Source organism: Mizuhopecten yessoensis, unplaced genomic scaffold (assembly GCF_002113885.1).
Source record: "Mizuhopecten yessoensis strain PY_sf001 unplaced genomic scaffold, ASM211388v2 scaffold5193, whole genome shotgun sequence".
Classification (NCBI taxonomy): domain Eukaryota; kingdom Metazoa; phylum Mollusca; class Bivalvia; order Pectinida; family Pectinidae; genus Mizuhopecten; species Mizuhopecten yessoensis.
In genome coordinates, this window is record NW_018405926.1 from 1231946 (window position 1) to 1256571 (window position 24626).

At 35.0% G+C, this 24626-nt stretch overlaps 1 protein-coding gene across 1 annotated transcript; it reads right to left on the reverse strand.

Annotated features, from left to right (window-relative positions):
• Positions 1-13751: 13751 nt before the first annotated feature.
• On the reverse strand, positions 13752-17607 carry LOC110450377. The gene has a single exon (XM_021497861.1). The coding sequence runs from the start codon at positions 17578-17580 to the stop codon at positions 16144-16146; it is 1437 nt and encodes a 478-aa protein (XP_021353536.1). The 5' UTR covers positions 17581-17607; the 3' UTR covers positions 13752-16143.
• Positions 17608-24626: the final 7019 nt, after the last annotated feature.

The window sequence follows — 24626 nt, forward strand, 5'->3', positions numbered from 1 at the left end:
AAAATGAGCCAATATTAAGAGCATTCTGAAGTATATAATATAAGTCAAATATAATATAAAGGTATTCCTGAAGTAATGTTAGGCTCTTTTTTTCATAATTAACAGTGGTATTCTGTCTGAATGAATGCTCTACATCAGTTTGCAAAAGATTAAATTCATAAGTCAAATTACCACTCAAGGTAATCAGAAACCTATTATTGCTTATAGTTCTCCCCAGGGAATAACTCTACCTGGGCTGTGATACAGATATATAGCCCCAGGTAACGTCTCAATACACTGACCAATTAGTGTCAGAAGACAGGTGTGTCAATATGATGTCCAGGTGTGAGAAATTAATTAATACCTTGGTATTAACTGTCATTGAATATGTGTGTAATGGGGGGAGGGGGATCTTACTTGGGAGAGGATGGAGAGAGTGATAACTATATACCTTCCAATCAGTATACAAAACACTTATCTTAATCACCTGTAGGCATAATGCCAAATAATAACAAGCATTATAAATGTAGTAATTAAACTTTTTATGTATTTCTCAAATGATAATTATAAATCATACATAGATAAAAACATGAAATGCTATATAGGCTGGTTAATATTAAGAAAAAATATATCTTTTATATATGTATATATAGACTAGCCACCGTCTCTAGAATATTAAATAATTAAGAAAAAACTTACTCTAATAATTTTGATCACTTGGATGTCTGATTCCTACGTTCTTAACTAGGGGGAGATAAGCTAGTAGTAAAATGCAGTCGAGAAATTCTTCATAAAAACTTGGGGGCTGGTGGCCAGTCTAATGTATATACTTTATAGTATAGATAGGTAATACAATGTAGTATGACAGGATTGAAAACAATTATGCTAGGATATCCATCAATCAATTGATCAATTTCATCAGCTCACATTTGATAACATGGTTTTTGTATGTCCAATAACTGAAAAGTTGAATATACCATTATGGCATATTAGCAATGTGATACCTGTAACTCATTATTTATTTTTAGCTAATGCAACTGGTTAATCTATTTAACAGGAACCAGGAAAATGTTGTTTAAACATGATGGAGAGAAATGGGACTTTTAATCCAACCTTTGTTTTCATTCATCTTGGTGGGAGCGATTCATCAATGGTGTTTTCAGGAAACCCTTAATTGGTCTGACCAAAATAAATGTTTACAAGAATTGATAAGACTAAATAAAAGACATAACTAATCTCAAAGTGCAAATGACTTAGTTGTGACATTTTCTGAAAGAGAGATGCAGAAGTACTTCTTTATATTAAGTTTGTCTATAACAGTAACCTACATACATTGTATGTAGTGTATGACCATATCAGTGCATAAACGTGGATAATAAAAGTCAAAGGTGTATGAAATATTGAAAGTCACAGATTGTTTTATTTGACTTGCATAGTATAGAGGCAAGTATTGCACCAATTTCAATATTTCAAGGAATTTTCAGAGAATATTGCAAAACATAATATATTCTGTTCCTAGCAATTCAGTGCATTATATATCATTTCCAATTGAATAAACTTATTAAAGGAAAAGTGAGCATCAGTCCATTTACTTTTAATGATAAATTAAACATTATTTTATACAATTTTTGAAGTTACTAAACCAAGCAAGCTGAAATTTGAAAACATTTAACTTTTGTTTTGAAGTTATTGTATAACTGTGTCTAAACGACCAAGTACTCGGTTGAATTAATCACAATATATAATGATTAACAGATATTGCAATATCATAGTGATAGCATTTAATATTGCCAACCTTAATACAGTCATATGGTAAGTTCACTTTACTGTGAGAGATGTGTCTGATTTTGAAAGTATTAACTTAAGCATATTGATGCTTGAAAAAATTTGCTGATCACTTTTTATAATGTAGTAGAAATACACTGTACCAACATCTCTTTACTTGTTGATATTTCAATCATCAGGAAGTGTTTCTAAAAGGTAGGGTCAACGCCTATGAAAATTTAACATCGGGGCCCCCCTTGGAATTTCAAAACAAGATAAACATAAAAAAGTTTAGGTATAGGAACTTCACGGAAGCTTAAATCAGAAACAGTTTCAGCATTCATTTTATGACAAATGGGACCTCATTGACTTACACCTGTGTGGGTGTTAAAGGTGCGGTAAAAACAAGTCCTCCAGGAGCATTTAATTGACACAATTACTAAACAAGAGGCCCAGAGGGCCTGTATGGCTCATAAACATTGGTGACCTTGACCTTCGTTCAAGGTCACAAAAATCAAATGTGCTAAAATATATTATCTTTCCTTGATTTACTTTGAGTAAAAGATATGAAATAATCACTGCTGCACATAATTTATTAATTTAAAAACATGATAATATAATGAAGTTTTTTGGTATGATACAGAAACGAAAAATGTATCTGTATTTACAATAATTAACAATGATAGTCAAATCCTCATGACTATGTGAAATTGTGCATTGGCCATGTTAGGCATGCTAAAAAAAACTTATTTTAACGGTTTTGAGTTTATATAGAAACGTTCCTGTAGACAGAACACATATAAGGAAAGTTTTTAAAGAAGTATAAAATATATACACTACCATCATATTTTTATATATAGGCAAGTTGATAATATTGGATACATTTTAAATTTTGTGAAAATTTTGTATGTCTTTCTAATTAAAGTATCACCACGCTTACTTCCTGTATCAAAATGACATATCTAATATGAAAAAATAGTACACTGTACACTATCATAATTCATTTTCAGAATTACATTCTCCTGTGACATTTATCTGTAATTTTGTCACTCAAACTAGTGTTATGCAAGGAAGTTCACTACAGCTATCCGAAGAAATTGAAGTGGGGGCCGAATGTTGACCCTACCTTTCACATTTGTCTTTAAAGCAATAAAAATAAGGATTTGAACAAGATACAATATAATTTTATAAGATAATTATAAAATAAGATTGTTTGGTTCATAATAGCATGGAATGAGTGAGAGATTCTTTTAATTTGAACAACTTTTTAAGAAATAACATTTTGACACAAAGTAACAGAATTGACACAGGAAACACTATCCATCCTTTTGCCTATCTGACTCCTATCAAGTCAAAATGTGACTTACTGATAATATATCATTTATGGTGTAATTGAACTCACAAGCTAGCAAATTATTGTAATCTTGTAAAGAAATATGCAGCATTTGATATCTTGAAATTGTGACACTTAAATAAATGTATTTCATTATTGGGTATTATGCAACTTTGTGATACGTTGCTTAAATTCATTCTCAATTATTTCAAAAGGTATTGTTTGTGTTTTTTTATGTTAATTTATTTTTGATCAAATGTTACATAACTACAGCACAAAATGCATGAAAAACTAATAAATCCGGATTTTCCGGTTTCCGTCTCCTTCTTTACTTCTGTCTATATTGTCGATATCATTTCCCAAATTTAGAAACAATATTAAAAATACTTTCAGGACAGATAAACCTTCGATATTTTACATATATCTCCAATGAATTACAAAGAAAGTATATTTTGGTCCATTCTCTTGAAATTGAGCGTATTTAAGGTCTATATCCCTCCGTTTCGGTAATGCAGCGCAATCGAAAATCGTACCGTGAGTTTCGGCTTTTATGCGTCTTTAAATGACAAATAAAAATATTTCCAGTCAAATTTAACTACCTATCTGTTACATGTAGCTCTATTGGGTTATAAAGAATGCATATATGGGTCCATTCTATCGAAATAATGCCAATTAAAGGCCCATTGCCCTCCATTTCGGTAACGAAAATCGTGCCGTGAATTGCGTTATTTTGAAAAATTAATTTAAAATAGATGTAAACAAAATAAACGCCCGATCTTCTACATATGACTCCAGTTGGTGATGAAGAATGTAAATTAGGGTCCATTCTCTTGAAATAATGCCAATTTAAAGCCCATTTCCCTCCATTTCGGTAATTCAACTCCATTCCGGTCCATTTCGGTAAATATCCCAACCCGAAGTAGTGCGGCTGAGATAATTACCGAAATGGACCGGAATGGAGTTGAATTACCGAAATGGAGGACAGTAAAATAAATTAACACAAAAAAGCACAAACAATACTTTGACAAATAAATGAGAATGAATTTGAGCAACGTATCAAAGTTCCATAAGACCCAATAATGAAATACCATTTATTTAAGTGTCACAATTTCAAGATATCAAATGCTGCATATTCCTTTGACTCTTTGACAAAATTAAAATATTGAATATACAATGTTACTTAACAACAATTCTAGTTATTCCTGATATTTTAACCAAAAAAGCCTGACAACAGTTTTTTAATTCATGGTTATTGAATATTTATTCATTACTGATAAAAACAAAATAATTCTGCACAAAACACAATCTTGCACCGTTTCCATCACCAATTTAAGCAACTTCAATCAATCAGAAGTTAGAATTACAAATACGTGCTAAGCGCTAAACATTGCGATATACCATCATCACTTTTTTGTGTTGTCTATTTTTTTTAGGTTATAGTCAACAATCATATATACCTCGTAATTACCTGAAATTGTTTACAGAGAACTCCAATTTCTTCGCGTATCAATAAGAAGGTCATAATGTTTTCAGCACTTTATATGTGACAGACTCAAAAGTAAGATATTTTTTTATTGGGCACAAAGAAATTTAATTGAAACACAATGAGCAAAACAGTCCTGTTTATGTAAATGTAAAGCAGTCACTTTGTAGAATTGTTACATAAAGCAAATTAAAGAGAATAATAATTGACCCCCGTGACCTTGAAAGTCAAACAATGTCATTACTTTGAAACAAACTTTTTAATCCTTCATCTCAGCGGCTTGTTCTCGTTTCCCCCACTTTTTAAAATAACATGGGGGGAATAATGTTGTTAGAAGGATTATAGTCTGTTTCTAAGAAGTACGGGCAGTATTTACCTGTGTTTTTACCTGTGTTTACCTGTGTTGTTACCTGTTGTCAACTCTTCTATCTAAGGTGGTGTTTTATCATATTTAATTAAATAACACATTATATAAGTGTTTTCAGATTTTTAATGATAAATGTTAAAATTATTTAAATATTAATCATATATATAAATATGTATATTCAGTATTAAACATATCCATTTTGTAGTTCTTGTGCTGCTGTAAGATGATAAGATGAAATGTGTTATTTCATTTTCTAGTATTTTAAAAATATTAATATAACTATTTAGTAAATAATCCTTATAATTGTAACATTTAATAAGATGCCTACGTTACCTTGTACAAAATGTAAGAATGTAATGTGTGACTAAGAGTGTGGTGTTTAACAGATAACTAATCAGTTAATTAATCAAAATTCTTAGATGTTATAAGTATCTTATAACTATCATAAAAATCATTGAACATCTTTTATTATCCAAGCCATCATTTCCATCCACGTGAGCTAAAAGTGATCACGGCCTATTCAATTAAATTAAATTAAATTTATTACCAAATGCACATTGCATTTAGGCGTACAGAAATATACATATAGATGAATACTTTACAAATATCTTGTACAATGGCCGAGAACATATGCAATAGATTCAATTCCATACATAATATTTATAAATTATGAAATTGTCATCAGTTTGGGAAAACTTTAAGGTTTTCCTAAGGTAACTTAGCGGACTCTTATGAAGCATAATTTAGTTGCATAATTTAGTTGTTTATGAAATAATACAAATAAAGCCTTAATCTAACCAAATTTCTAGGAAATAACAAAACTTCAAAGTCAATCATACCACCTCAACATGAAGGTAGAACGAGTACTATATATTATATAATGAAATGAGATTATAACTCATTGTGAAGTAAAAGACATAGATCTCAATCGCATTATACAGTAACAAAACGTTTATACCAAGACTTTGATACAGCTTATATTTCATAATATTCGATTTCTCTGAAATGCCTGAATCAAGTACTTACTTCAATTTCTAATAAGTTTAACATTTTTGCTAGACAGAAGCTCTATTAATTTAAACACAGAAGGACGAATACGATAATATGGCTTCATATACGATACTCTTAATTCTAAAAACACAGAACACATAAAAATGAAATGAAACTCATCCTCGACATCTCCAAGATCACATAAAGTACACAATCTCTGGTTTCGAGGCACTGTATTATATCTACCTGTCTCTTTATTAAGGTCATATGGTTCTTGCAATCTATACTTCGCAAGAATACATTTATTTTTTCTAAATAGCGGTTTTGTAAAATACCATTGTAGATCAAAACGGTCAACAATGTGTTTATACAACAAACATTTTGAAGATGTCTCGAATATGTTTCTCATTTCCTGAATAAAAGTATCCTTTATGCGTTGTATATATAATAGTAAAAAAGCATCACATCCACACATCTCCAAAACCAGGGACAGTACACTATACGTCCCTGCCAAAACCCAACGTACACAAACCACGTCTCAGATGATAAACCCAATTTGCTTTACAATTTGGTTTCCTATTATAAAGCTCTAAAAGTTCATCGTAACAGGCCCTCAAAATACAGTTATTAGTCTTTAATATTTGCAGACAGTACTTTACAATAGCAATCCTACGCTGTATATGCAAAGCGTAAAGACCAAGTTCAAAATACACCATGGCATCATTTACTGTTTTCCTGACACCCAATACGGTTTTCAAAAATAATAAATGTATAAATCTGCGGTGCAGGACTATAACCCCATACTTCACACCCGTAATTCTCAACACATGATATATAAGTATCAAATAAAGATAACATCTCTTACATTTGGGATAGATAACAACATCTGCCTCTTGGCTGTTGGACTTGAACTTTAATTTTGAGATATGATATACATTTGAAGGGGGGGGGGGGGGGGGGGGTCAATTTGAGATTGCTATTACTAAACTTTTCTATTCTTAATATGTGAACATTGGTAATGTATTTTAAAATTGTAATATATTGTGAACTCTTATGTACTGCTGTTATATTCTACATATCTGTTTAAAAGTGTAATGTTAATATTTGACTGTAAACTCTACATATGTATAAGTATAAAAATTGATTACATATAAAGATATTTGAACCCCCAAAAAGTATTAAAACCTTATTTTTACCCAACACATACAACAAAGCTACAAGTCACTGAGGTAACTTTCACAGGTAAGTTACCTGTGGGGTAAGTATGAAACAGACTATAATTGGTTTGCCATTGTCTTCCTAAATTAACATTTTCCTTTGTTATATTATAAAAAGTGGGGGAAACGAGAACACCCCGTCACAGCATGCAACTTACCTAACATCACCACCCTTGACCTTTTGTTTATTGTGATTATGTCATTTAAAGGCTTATACAAATTTAATCAAATGTGACCTTAAATATAAGCCAAGTTTTATCACATAAAAAAACTTGATAGCTCTTCATCTATACATATGCGATCAAATAAACGATAGTGTAGAGGCTAGAGAGTGATTCCTTTCAGCTAATCAGTATTGAATCTCCTTTTTTTACTTTGGCTCAGCAATTTGCTAAATTTAACAGTTCTTTATCATTTGTTGTTGCCATCAAATAAAAAAAAAACGCCATTGAGTTTTTTTTATAATATTTTTTAATGAAACGGTTTCTTAAATCAGTATAATGAGTACCTTCAACAATAAAATGACATTCTTCTTCAATATCACTTTGACGATATGTACTTAATTCTATCCTTTCTTTCTATAACATGAAATCTACCAGTTTCAATATTCAATATATGCAATGACAACCAAATTTCAGCAATTTGTTTTATATTTTGTAAACCAATATAGGTTTTATTAAATCTATCACAAACCTAATCTAAATATATCTCAAATATATTTGAGTGAATAAATTGATTGAAGTAAAACATGAATCCAAAATAGTATATAAAATGAGCCAGTATAAAGAGCATTCTGAAGTATATAAAATAAGTCAAATATAATATAACGGTAGTTCTGAAGTAATGTTAAGCTCTTCTTTTATAATTAACAGTGGTATTTGTCTGAAGGAATTTGGCCGTTAGGTTATTCCACATTTCCGACCAATACAATACGGTTGGTAGTATTACTTTCTTATAAATGTTTACATATGTTAGCGGTTAAGTGTGTGTACAGTCTGATCCCATACGAGAAATCGCATGTAACATATTTCTCCCTTTTCTACAGGCTTTTTCTACAGCATTTGAACACTTTATGTCAGATGATACATCAATTCCTAGATGAACCTCGGAGTCCACAGTTTTGATGATATCCCCATTCAATGTCCACGGGACGTTAGTGACACAAGTTTTGAACGAAATAATAGAGCATTTCGAAGAGTTAAATGTAAAATTCTACTTTTTAGCATATTCTCCTGCGATGTTCAGTAGACACTGAAGAGCCCTTGGACTAGTACTAATGAGTGCGATATCGTCAGCAAGAGATGGGTTAGCATAGTTAACTGATAAGATTCTCGCGCCAGCTTTCGATGTTTCCAATTGGTTGAGTAGATCATTTATGTATAGTAAGTACAAAAAAGTTGACATTACCCCAACTTGCCGTACTGACCTATTCACACTGAACCAACGTGATTGAACATTGTTATGGATGACAGCACTGTATGTACCTGTCGTCCTCTCCCAACCCATCAGTGGTATATTGAGGTCAAAGATATCAACAGATCCTGTTGACTTGCATAGTATAGAGGCAAGTATTGCACCAATTTTTCCATATTTCCATATTTCAAGGAATTTTCAGAGAATATTGCGATTCATAATATATTCTGTTCCTAGCTATTCAGTGCATTATATATCATTTCCCATAGAATAGACTTATTAAAGAAAAAGTGAGTATCAGTTCATTTACTTTTAATGATAAATTGAACATTATTTTATATAATATTTGAAGTTACTAAACCAAGCAAGCTGAAATTTGAAAACATTTAACTTTTGTTTTGAAGTTATTGTATAACTGTGCCCAGAGAAGTATAATACGTATTATACGTCTCTGCTGTGCCTAAACTACCAAGTACTCGGTTGAATTAATTGCAATATATACTGATTCACAGATATTGTAATATCATAGTGATAGCATTTAATATTGCCAACCGTTAATAGTTATATGGTAAGTTCACTTTACACAGAGACGTATAATACACTCTGTATTATACGTCTCTGCTTTACTGTAAGAGATGTGTCTGATTTTGAAAGTAACTTCAACATATTGATGCTTGAAAAAATTTGCTGATCACTTTTTATAATGCAGTAGAAATACACTGTACCAAGATCTCTTTACTTGTTGTTTAAATTTTTCAATCACAGGAAATATTTACTAATCTATCAGGTATTGGAATTTCTTAAATGTAGGGTCAACGCCTATGCAAATTTAACATTAGCGTTGGGCCCTCTTGAAATTTCAAAACAAGATAAATATAAAAAGGGTTAGGTAAAGGAAGCTTAAATCAGAAACAGTTAGGTTAAAGGTGTGGTAAGACAAGTCCTCCTTGAGCATTTAAATGACACAATTACTAAAGAAGAGGCCCAGAGGGCCTGTATCGCTCACCTGAATATTTAAGCAGTCATAGCAAAATATTCTCATAATATTGCACTACAAATATTTCCCTCGCAAACTTTGTCGGCTCCATCTGTTGAAACTACCAGCCAAATATTATCATAAGATCCCATGCTTTTTGGTTCTTCTTCAGAAGCTACTTGACATATTTTCCCCCGTGACCTTGTAAGTAGGTCAATGTCATTTTCCTTCTCCTACTTTATTAGCTTTATCCCAAAAAGCTACCAGCCAAATCGTATGAATCCATTCCTTTTGGGTCTTAAGAACAAATCTTTTAAAATGTTGTTGACCTCTGTGACCTTTAAGGTAAGTTGAGGTCATTTTCATTTTCAAACTTTGGTGAGCTCTATCCAAGGAAGCCACCAGCCAAATATTATAATTTATGCCGTCGATTATTCAGAAGAAGTCGTTTGATGTTTTTGACATATTTGACAACTGTGACCTTGAAAGTATATCTTTGAAAGTATATCATTGAAAGGATATCTTTCCTTGCTTTACTTGTTTAGAGTTAAAGATATACAAAAAATCACTGCTGCACATAACTTAAAAACATGCATAATAGAATGAAGTGTTTTTGTATGATACAAAAACGAAAAATGTATCTGTATTTACAATAATAAACAATGATAATCAAATCCTCATGACTATGTGAAACTATACATTGACCATGTTAGGCATGCTTAAAAAGTATTTTAACGGTTTTGATCTTATATAAAAATGATTCTGTAGACAGAATACATATAAGTGAAGTTTTTAATGAAGTATAAAATATACACTACCGCGTTAACGTTATCTGTAGGCCTAGGTCCTATTACACTGTTCACGAAAGCCTGGTGCTTAATATAAAACAATATTGGTATTGTAGCATCAGATAGGTACATATGTTATGTAAACAAATGAAATATAAATAAAAAAGAAAAATATTTTCATCCTAACAAAAACTGACAAAAAAGGAAAAGATATTGTTCTAGATCTAATATAGATTCTAGATTCGATTTAGTTATTAAACATTGACAGATCAATGAATGAAAAAGTTCAGTCTAAATAAATGATCATCAATTAGGCTTTGCAAGAACTAACTTTATATTTTAAGCGAAACAACGTTAGTTCGTGTGGTCATTCGTTGACCACTGCTACAATGTATATATAGATTCTACATTTGTAGGTGAACGTGTTTTTATAAGTGTTTGTTTTTATTTAAAAAAGAATAAATACAGGTTTTTGTTTTCATATATAAAGTATACATTAATTAATCGCAATTAATATTCTCTGATTTCAACAGGTTGATTCAACCGAGATATGGTATCGACGAATGATTTTACCAGGGTGGTCGGGGTTCGATCCCTCGAGCGGACATGGAAATGTATGGGGCCACCTCACCGACAACATCGTTTTTCTCCGAATACTCAGGTTTCCGCCCAAATTAAGATCCCCGCGTGCTAACATCCGGGCCAACGAGTGTGAATGATCTTGCCGCTTTTACCAATCAAGGCGGCAGCGGTTCGATTCCTCGATCGGACACGTAAGGTATGGGGCCACCTGCCCGACCACATTGTTTTCCTCCGGATATTCAGGTTTCAGCTTAAATTAAGATCACCGCGTGCTAGCATCCGGGCAAACAAGTGTAATTGAACTTGTTTTGTAATTGTTGTAAAGTCCGTGAAATCCGCGGTTGATTTTCCAAAATCAACACCACGAGGAGACCATTGCGGGGTTAGTATTTCTCTATCAGCTTGACTTGTAATTTATATGTATAGGTATGTTGTGAATATTTTGCTGTTGGAAAAGATTACAAAATGATATAGATGTACAGGATCTTACAAGAGTTTCCATTTCATATGAGATTTATGAAACGAGTCTAAGAATTTTTCAATTTAGCGTGGCGAGCTAAAATGAAAAAAATCTTGACGAGTTTCATAAATCTCAAATGAAATGAAAACGAGTGTAAGATCCTTTTTATCACACAATTTGATTTGTGGCATTAATTCGTGTATATCGACAATTGTTATGCATCCTTGAAATGTAAAAAGCCGTCATTTTGACTTCAGTGTGCGTAATTCTGTGACGTCATGTGGTCCTGACGTCACAATTGAAACAATTGAAACTTACAACCAATCACAGGGCTGATAGGTCATATTACATAGGTAAATATTCACTGGATAACAGTACCCATTATGTGATAAAACAATATATTGATTAACACTGCAAGTTCTGCCAATATATTCAACGTTAACATACAAACTGTGATATATGCGTTCTTCGTATCTCCATATTTTATGACAAACTCCACATTGTACATTAATATTTTTTTATATGAGCAATAACGTTGGAGCAATGCTAGAATATCATATCCTGCATTTTTTACACGAAAAGTATTTGGGAACTTGAAAATACAGAGAAGAAAAGTTACAAAGTCAAAACGGATATTAAGGACTCAAAATGGTTTTGATACACGAGCAAATACCAGCAGATAAGTACAGTAATTGGTTTATGAAATTATATAAATAAATTCTACCACAATACGCTGTGTTATTCCACTCTCAGATCATTGTATAAATGCAGACTGTTGAAAAAATTTGAGTTATACACCCCACGTGGTATATGCCGTAGTTTTGATTGGTTGAAAAGATGAACCTTGACCTGACGACTTTTTCCACGCGCTTCTTGCCGCGTGGTGTTTTGTTTACGTCGTCTGCTGTCAACATCTGTCAAATGTTGGTGACTTTTGTATCGTTATGCGATGGGAAAAGGGGTTATTAAGGCAATACTAAAGGAAGATGTTGCTTAAAGATTTGATCACTAGTTTCAGGCAAAAGTGCTATAGACGCTCGATATCGTCTCGACGCCATACCGTTGCATGTCCAGGTCGTGAAACCCAAATACTAATGTCTTTGTGAAACCCAAACAAGATCTGTAACAGTGTCGGAAAATATTTCGTTCTCCCCATGTCCCGTTATCAATATTTGGAGGGCCTGTCTTTGGCGGAACTCTCTCTATAAACGTCAACCATAGAACCTCACTAAGAAACGTCCCGGGCCTATGGTTTTGGACATTGACAGCGGTGAGTTCGTCTTCATCACTTGGCGGGAGGCAGACTTCGTACGATATGCTTACGCGCATATAGTCCGTCGTTAATATATATTAATTAATGAAATATTGCATACTCTCAATATTTAAAGTCGTTCATCTATTTTATTTTTTCACGAAGTTGTTGCCGAAACACTAATTTTGAAAATTATTAAATTTGTAAAAAAAAAAAGAAGTCATTATTGAATATTAATGAGTGACTTTTTACATATGGGACATATCACTACGCCAGCCTTGTCAACACAATGTGTGTATGCTATTCAAATCAGGAAATACTACAGCTGTTTCCGACTGAGATTGTGGTAGAAACAGATCACACGACTCGTGGTTGTTGAGTATGGTATTTATTTCACTCTCGTTAGTTAATTCAAAAGTTACAGAAAGACATCGCTAAAGCTCATGTCTTCTGTAACTTCTGAAAATTAACTAACTCGAGTGAAATAAATACCATATTCAACAACCGCTCGTTGTGTAACCTCTATACAATACATGTAGTCATTGACAACTCTGGTCAATGTAGAATTCTGGTCAGTTTTCAAGTTGAAATTCTGGAAGCAGTCAGGTGAGATGGCCCGTTTCAAATTATGTTTGAGGAAAAACCAGGATTAAATCTTGGTTATACTGTTTATAAAGAAAAAAATGCGTGCACTTTACATAATTCCGTATAACGCCTGTGTAACAGGAGAAAGAGAAATGCATCGGTCAAACCGGAGTTCTAGCTTGGGACCCTCCGAATTTTAGATGGGTGCTCTACCAACTGAGATACCTGGTCACCGACGATAGTTCGAGTCTATTTTCGCTACAATCCTCCCTTCTCTTTCCAAATCTACAACCCAGGCTGGTTTATCTCCTTGCCAAGTATTAATCCATTGCTTGAATTAAGGGTTGCCAAGCACGCCAATTGTGTAACTGGAGAAAGAGAAATAAAACGGATAGACCGGGATTCGAACCCAGGACCTCTCGCACTCTAGACGGACACTCACCAATCCAGCTACCAAGGTCGCCAACGATCGATCCATTCCAGTTCCGCTTCACATACAACTCCCAAACACAAATAATCTTGGATGAATTTATAAATAGAAGCATAAAACGTTAAAGTGCATTGTATTTATTAATTTCTGATTAAAACCATATTTTGTACAAAACACAAAATTGCACTGTAAATTCATTGCAGAGCAATATCAATCAATATTAAGATAGAATTACAAATATGGTACCAAGAAGGCCGATATATGACGTCATCAGTTTTTGTAGTGTCATTTTGATTAAGGATATACAGGTAGATATGTACCATATGATTCGAAAAATTCATTGTGGGAATAACCGGGATTAAAGTACAAATATAAAAGTATGGATTATACAACAGATAATATGATAAAAGGACGCCATATCGTCTATCGTCAAAGATGTTCACAATAAAACCTAAGTAAGTAAAGGGTTTTCGTCCCACTGCAGGCAAAACACAAGATAATTCCGTCGTAGTTTCCAATATACATAGAGTTACTTCCCCTTAATTTGTTTCGTTTTAACCATAGTGGGACCTATAAACTCAGTTAGCCGGAGCGGCCGTTTTCTGATCAGAGGTCCGAGGTTTGAATCCTGACCTGGTGAAGTTGCATTGTTGTTATTCTCCCAGCACACCCTTATTAATTTCGATTTGATTGTCATTTTTCAAAAATGTACCCCAATGGTTTCTTTTCAAAAAGGATTTTCATTTTCTGGAAAAAACCAAATTATTTTAGACATTTTTATATTGATTCAAGTTATATTTACAACCGTTCACAAAATATATACAATGACAAGATACGAAGAGGAATGGCATTCAATTGTTCACTGTGATACCGACAGAATGTCGTGCTATAGGTCTATTGGCCCTATATACACCTAGTGAAATATACAGCCACGAGATGAGGAACAATACTAGTCACATGGTATTTCGGTCTGTCATATATATTTTATACTTTATACTTTTAAAAATTGTAGACCAAGAAAATTAAATATCATTTTGTGCCAATTAAGAAATGATGCAAGTGACTTGAATCATCATAAATGTATAGATCATCTTATCCCAGATGAAGTTTGTGTCTGTGGTTGATCTAGTGAAAATGCTGATCATTATTCTTTTACTTGTCGTAAATACTCTAATTCTAGGTATTTACTTCATGAAATTCATGATCATGACCGTATTGGTTATTCTAATTCAACTCTGTTAACTTCAGGTGATAATACCCTGTCGGATGATATTAATGAACTTATTTGAACTAATATCCAATACTATATAAATGCTACTGAACGATTTAAGAGATTATAATGTAATAATTGAATGATTGATATCTATTGAAGACCTCTATTATTGTACAGTCTGGATACTATCACTATGCTATATATATGTAGTGACTTTGAAATTATGTAGATTACTGACTTACTAAGGCTGAGTACACATCTAATATAGATGTGTTGTATGTGTGAGGGTGTGTGTGACGTGTAGGCATGTTGATATTTAAGTCTGTATAAGATTGAGTAGATGTTTACATATTTAATTATTATACATTACCCGAAGTATACTCTCTGAATGTTTGTGTAATACTACCATCGATGCTTTCATTCTATAATATATAACCTTTTATATACACATTACTGTTTATGCTATCTACTATTCACCTCATTCACTCTGACCTGTATATATGTGGTACCTATCGGAGAGGACTTTTATGGGCTTGCCTGTTGTCCAATCCATTTGTTTTCTAAACAATAAAAAAATTGAAATGAAATGTATTTCATCCAATCAGATAATTACTGACCGATACAGAAACGTTTTGATGACGTCACAGGGAGGTGTGATGTAAATCCTGTACAACAACGAAATGAAGAACACTGCTCACAAAAGTAGCTTTTTGAAAAACTGTTTCAGTAAGAATATGCATCGTTTCCGCGCGATCATAAACAGAAATTACATGTTCTCTCCGTGCACAAGCTAAAAAATGCATAGTTTCGTAGTTTTGTGACAAATAAGTAACAATATGTAAAAAATAGCAGGTCCTCTAACGCGTGTACTACATTATATAACGTATCCTAAAATACACATATAATCGACCTTGTTTTGTTAAGAAATGCAAACTAGCGATAGTTGTTTTTTAGTTTCAGTCAGGCATGTATGGTCCCCACGATATTTACCTGAGGTTAGCCTCGGGTCAGATCTAAGCCTGCCGTTTCTTTTTTCGGGTTAGCTGGTTGAAACGGTTGAACCGGACACTCGAAATCAAGGCATTTTCGTTTATGTACAAGTGAGACACACCTGGATGGGTGAAACATGGGTTGAGGAGGCATTGGCTTTCGTTTTGCAACCTCCTTATATATTCTTCGTATATATGTAGATAACTAGAAAAGTGTGCAGCGATGTTGTGCATAGAACGTTGATCATGTCCTATAATGTCAAGGCCATCCTTTAAAATGTTGCGTTGGTGCCGCATGCAATGAACACATATATATACATCCCTACAGACATTCACGAAGCACAACACTGACTATGAGAACTACACTAACCACAGTATATACTTTCGCCAATTTAGCGGTCATCCATTTCGCAAACTTTCGATCGCGATCATTGACACCAACGATGCTTAGACAAGATATTTTTGATGACGAGTCAGGGCAAATGTCGCAAGGAGGTAGCTTGTAACAATTACATGTGCACGCTTTAAGGTCTTGCGAGGGGTCATCACAAAGAGGAATGAAGCAACAGAAAGAAGGAAAGTCCAATTCAAAATAACAGGAGGGCCTTTCCACTTGTCTGCATGTCGAATTTCTTGTATAACCACTCAATAATCCAAATATTGTTGTGTATATCTTTCGGAGACCTTTACCGTTTATGTCGAGATCGAATTCGCACCCGCATTTGAAAGAAAAAAAGACGAGACAAATAGCTTGAGGAATTTCTTCAAGGATAAACGTGATAAGAACTTCATTGAATCCATGCAGTAAACGAAATCCCTTGTATTTCGTTGTAAGGTCTGGAAGAGTTTCTCCAATTGTATCTGCAATTTGGATCAATGCAAAGAGGGTTCCGAAAATCGTAAACACCAGGTAATAGTTTTCTGAAGCGTCGCAATTGTATGTTATCTCTGCTTTAGACGTTTTCCCAAGGAATGACTTTATTCTTTCAGCAGTATCTATGGCGTCGGAAACATTTTCAGGTAGGAAATCAGAATATTCCATCCAATCAAGCACCGTATCGCAGATTACAAGTGCTATCGATAAAAGACGTTTGAAAACTAGCAGGCAACGTGAAGCCGGATCCTTAAGTTCTGGTACACCGGGCTCAGATGATTTATCCGGGTCCCCTCTGGTCATAGTCTGCGTTGGTGGTTGGACAGTATATATTGGACTACTACCATCGTTATACTGCAGCTGATGAGGTTGATGTCCCTGCTGCCACAGTTGCTGTTGCTGTTGCCATGGTTGCTGCTGGTGCTGCTGCCATTGCAAATACTGTTGACCTTGGATGGTTTGAAGTTGCTGATGACTCGGTTGTACTTGATTTTCTTGGGTATCTTGAAAGCCCTGATGATTTTCGGGTATTCCTTGTCCTTGGATCCCTTGAAATTGTTGTTGCATTTGGTGCATTTCTTGTCCATACGGATTGTCTGCTGTTTCAACGCCAACTATCCAACGGGCAGGCTGCAAGTCGGAAAACTTTCGACTTTGCGGCCTCATGTGACGATTTGGTCGATTCGGTGTTACATTTTGGTATACTTCTTCTGCGTCATCGCCTTCAAAAACAGGATTTCTTCTAACAAAACCGGTAAGACCGGAATTCCGATTCATCTCCTTAGCGTTCCCCGTTACTCTACTTTCGCCTTTATTATTTAAAGGCGGCCTACGAACATGATCTTCATCGCACGCTGTGTTTCCCCTACGGCCACGACCTGCCATCTTATTACTTTTCAGTCTATCAACGTCTAGGGTACGCGAAGAAATGCATTTGATTAAAGGTGTCCACAAATAATGTCACAGAGATAATGCGGATACTTAACATCAGCCTAGTTTTAGGCCAAGCCTATGCAATATGTGGTTATCATACGCGTTACACGATGGCACGTGGTAATGTAGGTAGAATATAAAATTAGTTTTTTTATCATTATAAATGTGTGATTAAAATTGAATATTAAATAGCGCAAAACAGTCATGGTAAAAGCATTATAGGGTTCTATATATTTATAATTAAGGGCACTTTTCTTGACTTCATACATATATACAACGTTTATGAATCGTTGCGTCATATTGACAAAAAGCCATGGGAGCCAGACCAAGATTTGAACCCCGAACCTCAGACCATGACATTGTCGCTCTAACTAACTGAGCTATTTGTATCCAGGCCGAGACGCGCTATAGTTATACTGTACCCAAAATGAAACCAATGGGAAGTTACTGGCTATAAACTTAAACGGACTTCTCTAGTGTTTTGCCTGCAGTGGGACAGGGATCGTTAGTGCAGAAATAATTATCCTGTTGGAGCCCGTTTTGCGTAGGGTTTATTGTTAAGGATCATGATGATTTCCCTTTGAGTCTGCTGTTGCTGTTTCGTATCAAGATTTGATAGTGAAGTTACTCTTGTATATTGATAATGTCTCGCAAATTTTTCACATGGCCTATAACTTATTATCACATACTTTATGATATCTATGATACAGAAACAACCTCAATATTTTCTTAAACCACTGTGTGTCAATGGCACATGGGATAGCGCACTCGCCTCTCGCCAAGACGATCGAGGTTCGATTCCCTAATTGGGCGTGAAAAGGTATTGTGTCACCTGCCCGTCTACGTGAGTTTTTTCTGGGTACTCTGGTTTCCTCCCACATTAAAACCCTCTGCAAGTTTCATTCCTGGCCAACAAGAATGATTAACATAAGACGGAAAAACTAGTTTTATATTTATTTGGTTACCTATGTTTTACCTTTTTGTGAGATGATTCTCTTCGCGTTCATCGCGTACCCCTTATATTGATGGGATGTAAGCTTAGTGTTAAATCAATGGCGTGAACATAATGTTACTTAATCTTTGAGATTAGTTATTAAGATGTTAAGGATGCATGCTACGTTAATGTGACACGTACCGCCTTCCCAAAAGAGTGCCACACTACGAAACATGTAAATTATCTCCCTTGAATATTGGTTCAGGCTTTGGTAATAGTTAAAAGCTGACAGTACACCTTTATGTCATGGGAAACGACAGCCATTCTTGCATGTTTTGTTTATATAACCCAATATTCCAAGTTTTTTAAACAAACCTAATTAAATAACCAACACAATCAAAATCACATATACTGAAGGAAATAGTAAATGTTGTTGGCCTATAGTTGTTCTATTTATCATATAAAAATAATCACACAGACTTAAAAGATAGCACATATACAATACCTAGAAACCATGTCTATATACCCGGAAAGTTCATGGGAAAGGTCGTGTTGTATGTCTCAAGTTTTCATCGTTAGATAATAAGTGTCTATTCGATGATAGATATATATATATAGTTTGGGTTAAAACAATCTATGACATTAAGCGATAAGGCTGTAGTTTTCTGATGCTCCGTTCAGACTTATCAGCAGTGTTAACGTTAACTCTGGGGGGTAAATCGCTCTGGAAACTAACAGAAATCTCTCACCGGCTGGTGTACTTAGGAATCTAATAAGACAGCGTCCACACAAAACATTGTATGGTAGTTAACAGTATTTGGTTATGATAAGTGTAGGCATACATAGGCATGAAAATAAAGGACAAGCTGGTGAAAGTGTCCATATATAGTTTAGAAGGGAGGACACAGTGGCGGATCCACGATTTTCAGTTAGAGGGTGCGCAACAATTTTAAGGGAGGGGGGGGGGGGGGGTTATATATAGGAAGCCTCTCTCTACATTCTAGGTCATGGTCTATCATGGTCTAAAGCGAAGCCCGATGTCGGAGGGGGGAGTTCGAGGGGCGGAGCTCCCTAGAAACTGCGGTAGAAATACAAGTGAATAAATATTTTATATCATGAAACAAAATTCTATCATTCTGCCTATTTTAAGCAGTTGCATTAAAACCAGTTTACGATTAAATAGCTATGCCGAGCGTAGTGAGGCGATTTTTTTCAGTATTTAAACGTCACAAAAGATAAGTCGTCCTAACATGTGTGTAGGTACCCCACCCCTTACAGCAAACTTGTGTTTGGTGTTTGGTGTTGTATTGCTTAACGTCCTATCAACAGCTATGGTCATTTAAGGACACCATGTGTGCAAGATGCATGCGTGTAGTGTGTGCGTGTGTGTTTTGGGAGGCTGCGATATGTTCGTGTTTGTCTCCTTGTGATAGCTCGGAACTGATGCCGACTTTATAGTGCTATACCTCATTGAAACATACTGCCGAAGACACCCAGCAGGGCAACCCACTCGGTCACTTTATACTAAACTTGTATCCAATCTTGCTTTTACATGACAATAAAATTTGTTGAAAATAAATCCTTATAACAACACTGAAGTGTATCGACTAGAAAAAAGACAATCTTGCCCACAAAAGTACAAAGAAATTAAACAAACTATACAAAGGGATATTAGTAAATCCTATTGGAACTATAGACGACCTTACCAACCTGGAACCTCAAAAGCCAGCCCCAAAAAAGTCTACTCCTACATAAAAAGTATGAGGTCTGAAAAAGTGTGGATTCCACCGCTGAAGCATGAGGGCCTACTCATAACAGACACCACTGAGAAGGCAAATATACTAAACCGTCACCTTCTGTCAGTATTTACCACAGAAGCTGACGTACCCATTCCTGATAAAGGCTTAAGCCCTCATCCCATCATGCCAAATATCAACATCAGTACTAGCGATATTTCTAAGCTACACCATCTCAACCCCCACAAGGCCATTGGGTCAGATAACACATATTGATCCAATCCTTTCGACCATATTCACCAAATCTGTTAACATCGGAGAAACACCACTCGATTGGAACTTGGCACATACAAAAAAGGTGAAAAGTACAATCCGGGAAATTATCGACCCATATCCCTCACCAGATCATGGAACATGTACTAACCAGTCAATGTAATGTAACACCTGTAATCAGATAACATCCTCGACGATCTACAGCATGGATTCCGCAAATCACGATCATGCCAATCCCAACTAGTACACTTTGTCCATGAACTGACAGATAACAACAACAAAAACAAACATATTGACCTTATTATAATGGACTTTGCGAAGGCGTCCGATAAAGTGCCACATCGACGCCTTCTATACAAACTAAAATATTATAGCATCCAGTCTAACACCCTTAATTGAATTTCCGCATTCCTAAGTAACCGTTCCCAGTCAGTAGTGATAGATGGTTTCTCTTCCGATAGAGTACCAGTTACATCAGGGGTCCCACATGGCACGATCGTCGGACCTGTCCTTCAAATGACCTTCCCGAATATCTTCACTACAGTAATCTCCGGCTATTCGCTGACGATAGCATTATCTATCGCAAATCTCATCTAATGCAGATTGCGATAAACTTCAATTAGACCTTGAAGCTGCTGCCAGGTGGGAAGCAGATTGGCTAATGGTTTTCCACACAGGTAAATGTACCTCACTATCAGTCACTCACATGAGAAAGCCTATTAAATATAATTATATACTTCATGACCAGGTATTGGAAACTGTCCCAGCTGCCAAGTACCTTGGGGTGACACTACAGTCGAACCTCAAGTGGAACACCCACTGTGACAACGTAACATCTATTGATAACAGATTAAGGCCCTTGGTTATCTTAAGAGAAATCTCAAGATTTCAAACACCAATATCAAGGCCAAAGCTTAACAGTCACTTGTGTGACCCAAACTTGAGTTTGGTACTTGCGTATGGGACCCCCATACAAAACGAAATACAAACAAAATTGAAATGGTTCAACGACGTGCAGCTAGATACGTATGCAATAACTTCCATGATACAAGCAGTGTGTCTGGAATGTTAGAAAATCTCCATTGGCCACTCCTAGCTGAACGTCGTCTAAAAACACGACTTGTGTTATTCTATAAAATTGTCCACTGTCTCATTGCTGTTCCTACAACTGATATCCTCTTTCCTATTGACAGTAGAACCAGAAAATCAAATAATCAAAATTTCGGACATATATCTGCAACAAACGACACCCTTAAATGGTCATTCTTTCCGCGTATCATAGTCCAATGGAATGCCCTCTCTGCTGCCACTGTAGACAGTGCTACCGTAGACACCTTCAGAGATCAGCTGACTCCAGCTGTACTCGCACCTCTCCTAAATTAAATACTACTTATGTACATATATAGTTTTATGTTAAATCCAAAAAAAAAAATCTTCTATGCCTGTGCTCGGCCGGTAGTGCCGGGTACAAACTCCAATTACAAACTATGATCATTTTAAAATGTTGAGCTGCCAACATACATTTGTTTATTTGAAGCGTAAGATATTGCAAACTTAAACCGCCATCCGTACCTGCAAAAAAGGTGAAATGTCAGATCGTTCTATCATAAATATCTTACGTGAGCTCCGGATCCCAATCACATTTTGTAAGTTCTCTGATCGCTAACGTTAGTGCAGGCAAATTCGTCACATTAGTACGGGTACACATGTATCAAAGTGCTGTCAAGCACCGGTACAGAAGAACATTTGAATGAAATGCCTATAAATAAACATTGTTGTAAACACGCCTGAATGACGACATGCAGCAACATTTGTGACGTCATCAGGCCTTCCGTGGTTTTGCTCAAAGGTGTAGGCAGTTTCGCCACCATCAAATAAAAAGTGTTTAAATGTAACATTTTGCATGATGGTGTTACACAAGACGTACTGATACGAACAGTTCCAAATGTGTGTTTGTAACAATGATAAAAAATGTTTTTTCTTAAGTTGTGATAGTTAATTTTCGATAACTTGAAGAAACTGATAAATGCTATTTGAGTAAGATGGCTGGGATCGGCTAAGATGAGGTCAATTTACATGCATTGCAATAAAGACCCAGCCCTGAACAAATATAAACTTCCAAATCGGTGCCCAAAATGATATTTTTCATCGGGTCCGAATGAGAGGGTCCAGGGCTTTCAACGGTTGTCCCCCATCTAGACTAATCCCCGACTTTTGGATAATATGTTACATGGACATCTCCGATCGGCTGTTCATATAAAAATCAGTCTTTTTTAACTGTCGGTTTCTACGTACAGTCATCATGCGATTAAACAGCAGTACTTTCAGGCTGACAGCAAATTATTTTTTAAATATATATCTATAACATTTCTAGATGGTGTTTTAATTAAAGTATCGTAAGATGGCTGAATACTAGACGCAAACAATACTTTTTATAAGATACTAGTTGATTTTTTTTTCTAAACTACATGTATACACCATTGCATGAAAATGGAAAATGAATTATCAAATCTTTCCGAGCGTCATTTCCACTTAACAAGCATTGGTTCGTCAGTGAGTACATTGTATGTCCCAAAGTACACTTGCAGGAAAGCAATTTACTTGCATTGACGGCTTATATTAGTCGACCATTAACTGTACGTTATTACCATCGAGATATCGGTATTTTAATGCATTTACACTAAATCACAACCAATAGGCATCAGATTAATAAGTTAAGTTGACGAGATGTCCGTCGCACAGACCAAATTTTTAACACTCGTTGTGTTACAAAAAAAAATCAAAACTGTTTTAATCAATAATATAAATTTTCAGTTCTTATATCTCTTCTTGTCAAAATGTTTGAAGGCTTAAACTGTGTGCAAGACTATGGTGACGTTATTTATGTCACATATATACATCTTATGTATTATGACGTCATATGGCATTTTCGTCAGAGCGTGGCGAATTTTGGTGCATGGCGAATTTAAAACCATAAATGATTAAAATAATCCTGCTCTCAAAATCAGAAAGAGAGTTTTTTTAAGTTTATTTTCATTCTACAAAATTCTTGAAGAGTAGTGCCTGTTACTTATACCAGCTGCTTTAACAAATCTATGTATATGTGTGTTAAAATATGATTATCAAAATAAATGGTTATGATCAAATAATCTGACTGTGAGTCTTCTTTATGTGTTTAACAATGCTGTCACCTGTAACATCGCGATGCAAGGGAGGTAACACATATATAACATACCCTCGTAATTTCGAATTGAAGGAATTGACAGTTGATGCCGAAAATCAGGTTACTATCCTCGGGTTACCGGTTTCCGCGCACTTAAGAAGCATCCGCGATTTCGTAATCATATCGGCAGAAAACTGTTGAAATTACGGATGACTGTCATAAACATATATTTACATTTGCCCCCGCGCCGTCCCATTACAACAGTGTTAGAGGGCAAGTGTAGTTATATAGGCTATAATTACAACTACTCGACTATAATTACAACTGCCTGTTTCAGGTGTAGGAATATGTAAACAATCAAAATGGCCGCCTGAAATGTATTTTGAGGCAGGGCAAATGGTTTTTGTAGGAATAGGTCTTAAAAAAGAAAAATATGTAAATATAAAAAATACCTGGTTGCAATTGTCTGGATGTAATTATTGTTGATATAATTACAAGTGGCCTCTGGCAAATCTACTTGGGATTTGCCAGAGGCCACTTGTAATTATATCAACATTTGCATACGACATTTTCGTACGTTTGTCAGACTACAAAAAAGACCGGTTCATGAATGAAATATATTAACGTTTTTTCATGTATGGGCTCATTTTGAGCAAGATAAAAAGTGCATTAAGCAAAACTGCAATTTTATGCGTGTTTTGTTAATCGGTGGTTATTTCTTATGTTTTCCGGACGAACTTCCGGTATTTTTTGTGTCAGTTTACAGACGATGGCCAAACTTATAAAATATCCTTGTGTTGTGTCCAGCAGGTTACGTAGTTACGAGATATAGCTTGATAAAATGGCTGCGCGGAAATACATAACGCGCGGAAACAGGTGACTAGACGATACA